This window comes from Drosophila teissieri, chromosome 2L (assembly GCF_016746235.2).
Source record: "Drosophila teissieri strain GT53w chromosome 2L, Prin_Dtei_1.1, whole genome shotgun sequence".
NCBI lineage: Eukaryota > Metazoa > Arthropoda > Insecta > Diptera > Drosophilidae > Drosophila > Drosophila teissieri.
This window is the reverse complement of record NC_053029.1, coordinates 26057455-26071033: the sequence shown is the minus strand read 5'-3', so window position 1 is coordinate 26071033 and position 13579 is coordinate 26057455. Positions and strand designations below refer to the sequence as shown.

The 13579-nt window shown below is 38.9% G+C and overlaps 1 protein-coding gene across 6 annotated transcripts in view; it reads left to right on the top strand.

Annotated features, from left to right (window-relative positions):
• Nucleotides 1–13579, top strand: part of LOC122611937 (catenin delta-2-like) — a 53927-nt gene that overhangs the window by 21977 nt on the left and 18371 nt on the right. For 4 of the 6 annotated variants that reach the window (XM_043785380.1, XM_043785390.1, XM_043785363.1 and 1 more), the window contains exon 2: nucleotides 2121–2951. The exons of 1 other annotated variant lie outside the window; for it this stretch is intronic. In XM_043785380.1, coding sequence (XP_043641315.1) covers nucleotides 2121–2951 — 831 coding nt within the window. Of the gene's footprint in view, nucleotides 1–2120; nucleotides 2952–3704; nucleotides 3811–13579 lie in introns of those variants that run through there. One more of the 6 variants, XM_043785404.1, reaches the window with a different exon arrangement.

The following is a 13579-nucleotide window of genomic DNA, read 5'->3' as shown; positions in this document are numbered from 1 at the left end:
AAGTTCTGCCTCCGAATTTTGAAGAATATCAATTACTTCTTTTGGGAGGAGTTTCTTTTTTCCAAACTTACTTCGATCTCTTAAACAAAGACTTGAAAGCAAAGGATCAGATGAATCCATTGCTCTATTGAAAACATCTGTAATATTTGCTAGTCGACTACATTGCCTAGCGTGAGATATTCTATCACTCTTGTAGAGTTTGTTGCGCGCTTCTGACGCGTTTTCTCCAAAGCAAAAGCATTATCAGCAATTATTTTAATGGGATGATTTTTCTCAATTTTCTTTTTTATATCATGTATGTATGTTTTCACTACATATGCTTTTTTTTAATACAAATGCCGTTCCTGCCTGCTTCGTTTTTTTTTGCAGAAATTGAAGCAGCATGAACGAGAAGTGGTGTTGAATGCCCTTGTTCGGCAGCCAGCTTATTTGCTAATTTTCTTTTAAGTTAAGGTCCTGCACCTTCATATGTTAACTGCTTTCGACCCGGTTTGCATTGTGTCATTTCTGGCTTATCAATAACGACAATAATTTTAGACGCAAGCCACAATGAATGATTTCGTTTGAATCGCTCCAACATTCGATTGCATTTCCTTAAGTGCTTGTTCATCGATAGCTCGTAAAAATGTTCTAAAAATATTTGTATGCTATCTTGTTACTAAGGAATCAAAAAATTAAAGCAGCAGTAAAATATCAATTACAATAAAAATTACATTAATATCATAATTTTCGACTTTTTACCCATAGTGCACTGTATTGGTGCACACGTATGCGCATTCATTGAAAAAATGTAAAAATGAAGTTCTTAGACTTAGAAATATTAATAGCCCAATCTACATATGTTCATAATAATACATAATAATTTTCTAATATGACTTTACATTAGAATAACTTTCATTAGAGTCTTCAGCTTGCGACGTGTGAAAAATATTTTTATATGTTTTAATTATTTACTATAGTTATTTAGTCAAATTAATAGTATGAAAATGACCCAACTCTTTATTAATTATTAATTATCAACATAAATATAAATATTTAAACGGTAGCTAGTCTTTCGGCATCAATTTTTAAATAATACTATATCAGATCATATCGAAATTGACCAAAACATTAATCAAATTCGATTCTTAGATCAAAGTTGATTTCGGCCCGAAAATAGTCTTCTAGCACAAGCACGCACACATACACACTATCTCCCTAATTGTTTTTACTCATCCAAGCACGACAATTCTATTTGTAGATTTTTACGCTCTCAATTTTAGGCGAGCGAAAAGAGAGCAATTTTGGTCGTCACCAAAAAAGTGGCTGCATAGCGCAAAACCAATGTAGGGCCGTTACGCATCTTGTTATTACAATGTTTTTGGTTTGACAGTTTTGGGCGGTTTGTCGGCGTTAAAGTGCGCGTGGCTTTAAATGTTTTCGGCACATACAAATTGGTAAGACAAGTAATAAACAAATTTTTAAATTTTTTTTAAAGCATGACAGTTTTTGGCGGTTTGTGAAACAAACTTGCACAGCTAAGGTGTCACCAGGATCCGCATACGGACAGACAGACGGACACGACCAGATCGATTCGACAAGTGATCCTTATCTAAAATGTGTACTAAGTAGGGTCTCAAACGGTTCCATCTACCTCTACTTTTTTTTGAATTAGGTATAGTCTTCTTTTAATACCATTAAAATTCGATAACGTCGAAAAAAAGGGTCGATAATTGTTATTTTCAATTTTCAATTTCAAAGGTAAAAAGCCTAAGTAAAGAAATGTAGGCCCTCATTTGGTTTAAATTTTTTGAACAATCAAAATTACATACGGAGATGTAACAGGTGAAGGTAGAACATATAAAGTATATATATTCTTAATCAGGATCAATAGCCGAGTTGATCTGGACATCTTTTCATCTGTTTGTCCGTATGAACATCGAGGTCTTAGAAACTATAAAAGCTAGAAAGTTCAGATTCAGCGTGCAGACTCCAGAAACATACACGCAGCGCCATGACCCATGAGTAACGGGTATCAGATAGTCGGGAACTCGACTATAGCATTCTCTCTTGTTTTTTTTACAGTCTTCAAATATGCCACAAGTATCCGTATCTCAAAAAAAATTTGATTCCTTTTTCAGTTTAAATATAAATTTAACTCACATAAACATGGACCTTTCATTGACGCACGAGTCTGCAAACATGCAAGCCCAATTTGCATCTTTTCAAAATTATGAACAATTTTCGGCATCAGGATATTCAAGCACTCCTGTATATATAACAAAGCCCCCAGGAATAGGTGCAATAACAAAAGTTGCGCCTCACTGTTCGGTTCTCAGCACTCAAAATAAGATTGAGACAACATCTACAGACAATTCTATTCCAGACATTGAAAATCATCCATTAGCTCCCACAGTGAGATATGTACAAGCTGGTCAGTTTGAGGATACACCCGAATATGGTGTAGCTGGTCTACCTTGTGGTATAGACTCTGAGTACACAGCGGACGCTGTCGTACCTTACTGCTATACGTCGGATGCAAACTATACAGGAATTCAAAACCCAACTTCAAATATTAAACCATTTTCTGGAAGGCCTTTTAATGATAACCTAAATGCATCAGAAGCTGGCGCAAATTCCCAATGCCGAACGTTTAAAAGTTCAGCTGAATTTAAATTACCCCAATTCGCCATGAGCTCTATAAATACTGTGCCGCAAAGTTTGGGAGAAAAGGATGACTACATTGGAGGATCAGAAAATGATATTTGTTCTACAATGAGGTGGCGGGATCCAAATCTTTCGGAAGTTATAAGCTTCTTGAGCAACCCGAACAGTGCTATAAAGGCTAATGCCGCAGCCTATTTACAACATTTGTGCTACATGGATGATCCAAACAAGCAACGTACAAGATCCCTGGGAGGAATACCGCCATTAGTTCGTCTGTTATCTTATGATTCTCCAGAAATACATAAGTAAGTATAAATAATAAAATAAAAGATTATTATCACTATCTTCTACGGTCATATTGTTTTGTTCATGTTTTTCATACCCATCAATTTAGAACATGCTAAGAAATATTCAAAAATTTCGGATAAATTACAAAGAGCACATGAAGTGATCTCCAAATGACTTTCTATTTTTCTGTTATTTAAGTTTTTGTAGCTCAAATAATTTATTTTGAGGATGTGGCCGGATATAGTTTGTATTCTTGTAATTGTACATTTTTTTCAATAATGATTTGTATATGTCTTAATCGTTTGAAAATCCACTTCTATTTATCCTTTGCTTTCTCAATGGAAGTACTATCTATCCAATAAAGCATCTTTTTATCCAAATACGATCACCTAAAATATTTCCTGGTCGATCTTTTATTTTTCTTTTACCTATTTATTTTTTTGTTGGCGGTTAGTGCAATAGATTGTTTATATATATAAGTAAACAAAAAATAAATGAAACACTTTTTCTGAATAATCCTCTAATAAAAAGTTTATTTCGTTTTGTTTTTATACGTTTAAAAATTGAGTGAGTTTCAAGGCTAAATTATAACAAAGTGTACGTAATATAATATTTATATGATCTGTAGTTTACAAAGATTATTGTAGGCCGTCGCCAAAGTAGCTCTCGTTGTAACTGTTTATAGAGTACTAATGATGCTTTTAAATAATTCACTGATAACGCCGAATCGTTACATGTGTTTTCTTTTTGTAATTACCGTCGGAATGCAGGCTGAGGAAGACAGCAAAGCACTTTGGAGCTAAACCACTCCGAAAAAAATCGGACTATTGGCCTGAGTTACATACACTACATCCGTTATAACATTTAACGATTTCTGCTAAGAAAAAAGTTCAACTTAGTTGTTTATGGAATGCCTAAATTATTTTACAATTGTTATTCAGATTGTTTTTATTCATTCATTATTATTGCCAAAATATATAATAAAAAAGCTAATAAATCCGCCTATTAGACCAACCGACATAATTTGTGCATAAACAACAGTGCAAATCATACAAGCTGTTTAAAGCTTTAAATTAGTTAATATCGCTGATGGTGGTTACATTGTTCAACAATATTTTCTGCAGTATTCAGAAAAGGTTGAAGGCGGTGCGCTATAAAAGGAATTTCGTTAGATACGCAAGGGTGCACCTTGCAAAGACAGACTGTCAGGAGGAGCTTTTGTTAGAGGTAGGACTAAATATTAATCTTAACTTAGATAGCATAATGTGGGAATGAGGTAACTAAAAATATGTTGCTTGGAAAAACTGTCCAAATAGATCGGCCATTGACAAATACGGTCGTATTTTCAAAAAATATCGAGGAGAGAAGTGGGACAAAATATTAAACTCGACTCAGATACAGCATAAGAATAAGGTGAGAATAAGGTAACGTAGAATAGGTGGCTTGGAAAAGCAGTACAAATTTATTTTAATTTAACTAGTTACGCCAGCCCCTTTTATTTTAATGGGATAGAATGAGGTAAGGAATTTTAATTATCACCGTCCCTTTTTAAACCCGTTACTCGTAGAGTATACTAGATTCGTTAAAAAGAATGTAATATGCAGCAGGAAGCGTTTTTACCATACAAAGTATATATATTCTTGATCAGTGTCAATAGCCAAACTGGCCATGTCCGTCCGAATGAACGCCTCAATCTCAGGAACTATAAATGCTAGAACACTAGCAATCTTTTGGAACCCTTTTGATATTTATACCCGTTACTCGTAGAGTAAAAGGGTATACTAGATTCGTTGAAAAGTATGTAACAGGCAGAAGGAAGCGTTTCCGACCATATAAAGTATATATATTCTTGATCAGGATCAGTAGCCGAGTCGATCTGGCCATGTCCGTCTGTCCGTATGAACGTCGAGATCTCAGGAACTACAAAAGGTAGAAAGTTGAGATTAAGAATACAGACTCCAGGGAAATAGACGCAGCGCAAGTTTGTCGATTCATGTTGCCACGCCCACTCTAACGCCCACAAACCGCCAAAAACTGCCACGCCCACACTTTTGAAAAAGGTTTTGATATTTTTTCATTTTTGTATTAGTCTTGTAAATTTCTATCGATTTGCCAAAAAACTTTTTGCCACGCCCACTCTAGCGCCCACAGACCACCAAAAACTGCCACGCCCACACTTTTGAAAAAGGTTTTAATATTTTTTCATTTTTGTATTAGTCTTGTACATTTCTATCGATTTGCCAAACAACTTTTTGCCACGCCCACAAACCGCCCAAAACTGCCACGCCCACACTTATGAAAAATGTTATGATATTTTTTCATTTTTGTATTAATCTTGTAAATTTCTAACGATTTGCCAAAAAACTTTTTGCCACGCCCACTCTAACGCCCACAAACCGCCAAAAACTGTCAGTGCTGAAGACTCTCCTTCGCACTTCCACTAGCTGAGTAACGGGTATCAGATAGTCGGAGAACTCGACTGTAGCATTCTCTCTTGTTTTAAATTTTGTATATGCCTTTTTGCCACGCCCACTCCAACGCCCACAATCAGCCCAAACTAACACACCTCAATTTTTTTCACTTTTTTTTCCGATATTCAAGAAATTGTTAAAATTTCTCGTTCACATTTCCACTAGCTGAGTAACGGGTAGTAGGGGAACTCGACTATATATGTAATTCTCTCTTGCTTATCCTATAAAAATAAGCTTCGAACTCTTACCAACATTATATCCGTAAATCAACATCACAAAAAAACGAAAATTTGATTCTTTACTGGAACTACCTAAAGAGGTTTTTGTACTGCAGTTGTGCTTCTGAAGAGCAGACTTATGCCGGTAATCCGAACTCAATATTCCCCGAAAAAGTATTTGGCTTTGCTGATTTTGTGTCTGAAGACCCAACTTGTGACGTTTATCTGGACCTGTAAACCATTCGGGACAGGTGGAATCACTGGATGTGAAACTAGTGCAGACAAATCGGCATTTATAGTGGTCAAGTTGTGCACAGCCCCCACCACGTATTGATCGGATTGCTCCAAATTGTTTCAGGGTTTTCTACGAACTACATCTGATCAACAGTGGAGTCCTATTGATCACTTAAAGGAGGATGCGGGGTGTTCCCTTAAGGCAGCCCACCACAAGCGAATATTTTTCGCTTTGGAGAAAGCTTATCGCAATTAAAATGCGAGTTTAGGCGAAAAGAAGATCATCAGTTCGATAAAAACTGTTTTTAGCAAAAACAAATATAAACTCAGATCGCAAAAAAAAAACACGACCGTTCGCATTGATGTCAAAGTTTACTTACACCCATCTTTTCCAAAACAGTGATTTTTAAAGTGTTCCAACTCACTGCACGTCGGACAAAATTTAAATTTGCTATAGGTATATATAACAGTTATTCGATTAGCAAAAACGTTACAAAAAAGTAATTAAGATCAACAATGTGTTACCGCTAACATGAACAACGATTTGAAGCTTAAAGAGTAAAATCGCAGCCAAAGAGAAAGAAGAGACAAAATGGAAGTGAAGACGAAATCGTATCACAGCACATGATAACCAACTCTGACATTGAGCTGAACAATAATATAGAACAAACAGATAAGATATTGGTCACCGCCATCCATGTCAGGAGTTCGGACACAAAATCATATTGCGCCTAAAATCAGAAAAGCAAAGAAAAAGCACAAACTGCAACGAGATTAGTTACAAATGCAGAATTAGGAACTTAAAAAAGAAGCCACTTCCCGATTTCTTGGTCCTTTTTATAATCAGACAACATTCCAAAGTATGCCAATCATACGCTGCCAAATTTGTATATAAAACACTTAAAAAAAATAAAACATATTTAAAAAAACAATTTCATTGTTACTTGTAAATTAACTATGCATATATATCTAACTTTAGCAGTATGTGAATAAGATATCTTTATTTTTAAATGGAATTCCATTAAACTCGTGAACATTTCATAAACAAACCCGTCACTAGCAAATCTTTTCTTTTTAATTGTTAGATAGAGGTCATGGAGGTGCTGCACTCCACGGAGTTTTATTAAATATCATAGACAGTACTAGGACCCACGCTATCCAGGCTGCCACAATGGAGATACATGCACACCGATGTATCCATAATAGCGATTTTTAAAACTTTTTTCAAGGTCTGCAAACATAGTTTATTATCGGAGACGGCATTAATGCCAATCAGCCATGTTGCGGATTGAGTTATCCGAAGAGATTTGATTTATACATATGTCTACACATTGGCTAACTGATAGCCAATAAATATCAAACTTGATCGACTCTGTAGCATTCTCTGGAATCGCACAAAAACACATGCAAAAAAGTACAATGTTTTGATCTTAACTTATATCGTTCTCAAATAATAGAAAGTTATCGCCAAATAGCCGAATAAAAAAGTCCTGAGAGACATTAATGCTTTTGAAGCCATTCAGTATCGCCTGTAGGCCTGGATACCGCGTTAAAAACAGGAGAGGATATAAACCACGCTGTAGAGCATTTTACAAATACAATTCACGTTGTAAAAGTGTTTTTAAATGTAGTAGTATTTTCCTTCCCATCTGGTAAAAACTCAATCGGTTATTTAGATGTAACGTTCTTTTTTTATTACAATAATCCATTTCTGTATTTTTCCATTTTTGTATTTTTCTATTGACAACAATGTCCTTCATTTTAAACCTTCAAGAGTTTATTGTTTTATTCCATCATAAACCTTGATTCACGGCCATATGTCAACTATTTCTAACATAGCTAAAGTCCACTGACATTTATAAAGCTTCCCTTTAGATTATCCTTATACAACCAAGCTTTTAAATGTGACTCTTGTTCGTCAATCGATGTAGTACTGTTCGTGTATTTGGTCACCTCTAAGTATCCTTGAAATTTACCTTGCAGGGAAATTCGAAAATTCATAGGCCTTTGTCTCTGCCACTGTCCAATTATGCCTTTTATTACCCATTCCGCGTTCTTTGTGATAGGTATAATGTCCGCAGTCATGGCTGGTTGTCTACTCTAGGAAAAACAATAATAAATTGTAACATTTTGTGTCGTGTTTAAAATTGTAATTTCTGTGTACCAACCATCCTCTGGGTCATATCGATAAAAAGTTCCCCTAAATGGCTTTGGTAATATAATTAATTTTCTTATATTATTTTATGAATATTATTTACATTTATATTATATTTTAAATCATAAAATACTGATCTGCTTCTTTTATTTATGTTTATGGATATGATGGTGCCAAGGTATGGGAAGCTGGTGACGAACTCGATTGGGTTCCCATGTATGTTGATGTTTCCTTGGTTGGTTGATACGCATAGCTTTTGTTTTTGCTACGTTTATCTACGTTTATTATCCGACGCTGCTGGCTATCCTGACGAGGATACTTTGTATCTGTATGTCGCCGAGTCTGTGAGAGATAAGACAGATGTCGTCTGCATAGTCCAAGTCCTCAAGGTGCCTGGTGAGGCTCCACGTAATTCCGCGCTTGGACGAGCATACATCGCTCATTAACTCGTCGACCACGATGTTGAAGAGTAGAGGTGGTAGCGGGCATCCTTGCCGAATTCCGGTGTTCGTCTGGAAAGGTGCACTTGTTTTCCCGTTGTGCAGTACCGCTAGGTTGGCATCGACATACATCGATTTGATGATAGCGATGAGATTAGCAGGTACTCCTTTCCTTGCAAGTGATCGCCATATTGCTACCCTTTCAACTGAGTCGAACGCCTTCTTGAATTCGATGAACAGGAGGTAAAGCGGGGCTCTCCATTCCACAGCTTGCTCGGTAATTATGCGTAGTGTGTTTGCCTGGTCTACGCAACTCCTGTGTGGTCTGAAGCCTGCCTGTTCGTCTCGGATTGTGTGCTCAATTTTTTCTGGAGGCGTTCGTTATGCAGTGTAGCTAGGATTTTATAGCTAGTTTTGAGCAGTGTTATCCCTGTCCAGTTGTTGCAGTCGCTGAGGTCGCCTTTCTTGGGGAGCTTCACGATGATTCCGCTTTTCTAGGAGTCAGGCACAGTCTCGTCTTCCCATATGCGTGCGAAATGTGGATGCAGCGTATCAGCCATCAGCGAGTGTCTACTTGAAGCAGTTCCGCTGGTATGTCTCGTCTTGCGTCTGTTGCAAGTCTATTCAGTCGCTAAGGAGGTTCAGGTTCGGGGGGGGCTCTCGTCGGTGTTGGCTTTTATCAGTGTTCCTTTAGTAGTTGCGGTTCAACTTAATTTAAAGTTCTTCAATGGCCAACTCATGATCACTGTCTATAGATGCTCCCCTTTTTGTTCCGTACGTCCAGTAGTGAGTGTCTCCATTTGCCGAAGATTGTTGCATTAGGAATTTTGGATGGAAGATTACTTTCTTAAAGCTAGAAAAGTTTTTTTTAACAGGAAAGTTTGTGTGGCCATGCAAAACTAGAGTTATAAAAAATAATATAAATTTGAAGGGCATATTTTGTCATTTTTACAATGCATGAGCATACATGTGAACCAATTCAGTGGTCAGCTGTCGCTATATGCGTACAAGAGACCTGCTGGCTCTAGAGCTCTCCGCTTTCTGGCTTTTGAACACAAATTCGAGAGAGCCTGGATCCAGCTCTAGAGCCAACACAAAAATATCGTGTGCAAAAAAATCGTAAGGCGTTACTCTTCTTGTTATTCTAATGTCTTTGCTCTTACCTCTGTAACTTAACAAAAATAAATATTAAAATTGCGTGTAAAATAATTAGACTAGTACCCTTAGTCAGTCAACAATCATCCACACGCTTAACTGTCGCTTGATCGTAAAGCGATCGATCAATGTTTCGGTCACATTGCCTCCCTTTTTACACCACCGTGTGCCAAATGGATGTCGCGGGTCGCGCAATACGATTCCCATTTGTCATGGCTGTCTGTCAAAAGTTTTTTACCTACTCCACTTCTCGCGTCAGCACCCTTTTGAAAATGGTTTACCTAGTCATTTATCGTAGTTGTATTCATATACAATTTTTATTGATTAGTATATTGTGGGCCAATGCCCACAATCTGGCCATGTCCGTCTGCCCGTCCGTCTGTCTGTCCGTATGAACGTCGAGATCTCAGGAACTTTTTTTTCCACGCCCACTCTAACGCCCACAAACCGCCCAACGCTCAACCGCCCACCAACCGCCCATCAACCGCCCACACTGCCCAACCGCCCACTGCCACGCCTACACTTTTAAAAAATGTTTAGATATTTTTTCATTTTCTTATTAGTATTGCAATTTTCTATCGATCTGCAAAAAAACTTGTTGCCACGCCCACCCTAACGCCCACAAACCGGCCAAAACTGCCACGCCCACACTTTTGAAAAATGTTTCAATATTTTTTAATTTTTGTATTAGTCTTGTCAATTTTTATCGATTTGCTAAAAAACTTTTTGCCACGCCCACTCTAACGCCCACAAACCTGAAAAACTGTCAGTGATGAAGACTCTTCTTTATACTTCCACTAGCTGAGTAACGGGTCTCAGATAGTCGGGGAACTCGACTATAGCGTTCTCTCTTGTTGTTTATGAATATGGCCGCTACCAAAAAGTGTCCTTTTAATACTGATTGGCTTTTTTGCGGCGCAGGCTTTTTTTTTATTTTTATTTAGAAAGTACTAAAGTTCAGTTTAGGTACTGGCGAGTAAAGTCGAGTGTAAACTTTAATTTTAAATATTGGAACTTGTCGTTTTCCTTGATACGCATTTTTATGCTTATTAACAGCTCGATCGGAGTGGTTACGAAGATGTGTCGTAGATTCTAAATTTGGATTGAAATGGGATTATGGTAGCGTTAAATCTCTTGACTTCCCTGTTCCCATGTCAAAGTGCTGTTGTCGTCTTAATTGGCTCGGTGCTAGCCTCATTGCAATTCTTTAAAAAGTCATCGATAAATAATGTTGCAGGGTTGCCAAATACTGTACTTTGGTTACGCAGATCATCATTTGAAGTAGTCGTGTAAATCTGTAGTGTTGTGACTAAGCCGTTAAATCGGAAGTCAAAGAAAAGCAAATTCCTGCTTTTGGGAAATGGTTGGGGATGTTATTATGAACGGTTTTAAACGCGGCCAGCAAGTATGAAAGTAGATGGTCGCAATCGCGTGATGTTTAAATTCAGATTAACTGTTCAAAGTTAATATTCTCGAGTCTTATTCAGAGGTGGTCAAGTGCAGAGCGGGTGAGCAATCGATAGTTTGATTGCACCCACTGTTTATTGTATCGGGTAAAGGGTACTCCAAAAACGCCTGTACATGCCGCCCCCAATGCTGGGTCCAGTATTAAGCCATTGTTCTCGGTACCTGAAAAGAGGAAGTGCTTTCATTGGGATATATGTGAGATCATAATGCGAGTTTAATTTTATGCTTCTTCTTAATGAGAGGCTTCCGTATATGTAGGAATGGGTAACCAGCAGATCTTGGAAAAAGATCGCTGTCTTGATGGTCGCAACTCTGAGCAGATTATCTAGACCAGGGTGCAGTTCGATTATACGGCCAAGCTTCCACTCAGTGGGACCGGTCCGGTCGTCTTTGATAACGACAAAGTCATTGATTTGAAGGTTGTTCTCTTCTTGTCTCCATTTGGGACGTGATTGAAGATGCGAAAGCCAGTCTGATCGTTTCCAAAACTGTCGTAAAATACGTTCTCCATCCATGAACTGTGCGTTGATCGACTTATCCTTAAGATTGGGAGTAGGAAGCGCCAGCATTGAATCTCCAATAAGAAAATGTGCCGGAGTTAAGGTTTGCAGATAATTAATATCAGCCGTTAACGGACATAATGGTCGGGAATTCAGGCAAGTTTCTATCTGAACCAAGATGGTTGACAGATGCTCGTATGTTTACGTTACGTTAAAAGCGCGATGAATATCGGTTTTAACGGCTTTAACGTTAGCTTCCTATAATCCTCCGAAATTCGGACTGTGTGGTGGGTTGAAGTGCCACTGAATCATACGTTTGGTGAGCTCTGGGATGACCGTCTCGGTAACGTCCTGGCAGAACTTCTTGCTCCACAACTGTAACGATTTGTCCGCTGCAATAAAATTTGTGCCGCAGTCGCTGTAGATGTGCGTTACCAGCCCACGTCGACCGATAAAGCGTTGGAGTGCCCAAAGAAAATTTTGTGCTGTGAGTCCTGTCACCAGTTCCAAATGGATAGCTCTACTGGCGAGGCAGATGAATACCGCAATGTAGGCCTGATAGGTGGTGTGACCTCGAAACCTGGAGGCCTTGACTTCGATGGCTCCTGTGGCTTTGAAAGCTCGTTTCGGCGGGTTGACCTGGTGAAATGGTAGATCCCCCATTAGTTGTCTGGAGGGTGTAGGTTGATGCCGGAAGCAAGACACACACTGGCGAAGCACTCTTTTGACTGCTTGCTTGCCGTTGACTATCCAGAACCGCTGCTGAGTGACCGCCGAAGTGAGTTGTGTTCCTCCATGCAGCGTGTTCAGATGTGCATTTCTGATGACCATGTCTGTAAAATGATGCAGCTTGGCTCCTAAGCCGGCCCCGCACTCTCATGATACCGTCGTCGTCAATAAAGGGAGACAATTGACTGAGCTTATTGATCTTGGAGAGTGCTTTGAAAGCTTGTAATTTCGACAATTCATCAGCATATGCCCGCGTTGCACTAAACGAACTATAGTAGACAATGCCTGCGCTAACTCGGTTACTACGCCAATTTGAAGTAGAGTTCCCTTGCATCGAATATTATGAGCGAACCTGTGGAACTCGATACAAAATACGAGTCGATTGTATGAAGAAAACGACTCTATTAGTGAAGTAGAGCAGGTGAGCGCCTTCATGATTTTTTTGCCTGTTCTGCTAATACGCTGTCAGGCTCTGGAGATACGAGTGAGTTTAAGAGTGGGCCTTTGGTTTTCAGATTGTAGCCAGTCTGGTCCGTTCCACCATAGCGAGTTGCACAATCTACTGGATTCTGCTGGGTGGGCACATGGTGCCAGCTGGCTTCTTGAATGATTCCAATTCGATTTGCCACAAACGTCTTCCATCGGCACGGGTTTCCGTGTATCCATTAGAGCACAATCATGGCATCCGACCAGTAGTGTACTGAAACGGGAATCGTTGGAACGTGGAGCTGTTTCGGAATCCATACTGCCAGTTTAGTAGAATGGACGGCACCAGAGAGTTCGACTCTCGGTATTGTGAGCGGTTTGGTTGGAGTGACTCGACTGCGTGATACGATTAAGGATGTGGTCGCGGTACCATCCAGGCACACCGCTCTGAGGTACGCACACGATGCATATGCAGATGATGATCCATCGCAGAACATATGCAATTGAAGAGAAACAATCTTGCTTACGTCGAAACCAAAACAACGTGGTACTTTAATCTGTTGTACGTCTGGAAGATGGTCGATGTACTGCTGCCAACGCTCGGCGAGCGAATTTGGCAAATTGTCGTCCCAATCAAGTATACCTTGTGTACCATCGCCTTGTTGAAGGCGAAAGCTCCATACATCCTTTAGCAGAATTTTCGACACGACGATGACGGGTGCTAAAAAACCTAATGGTTCGAAAAGACGTGCTACGGTGGATAAAAGCGATCTTTTAGTCATTGTTGGATTGATTGCGAAGTTTATTTTGAATCCGTAGTCGTCGTTGCTGGGTTGCCAGTGCAATCCTA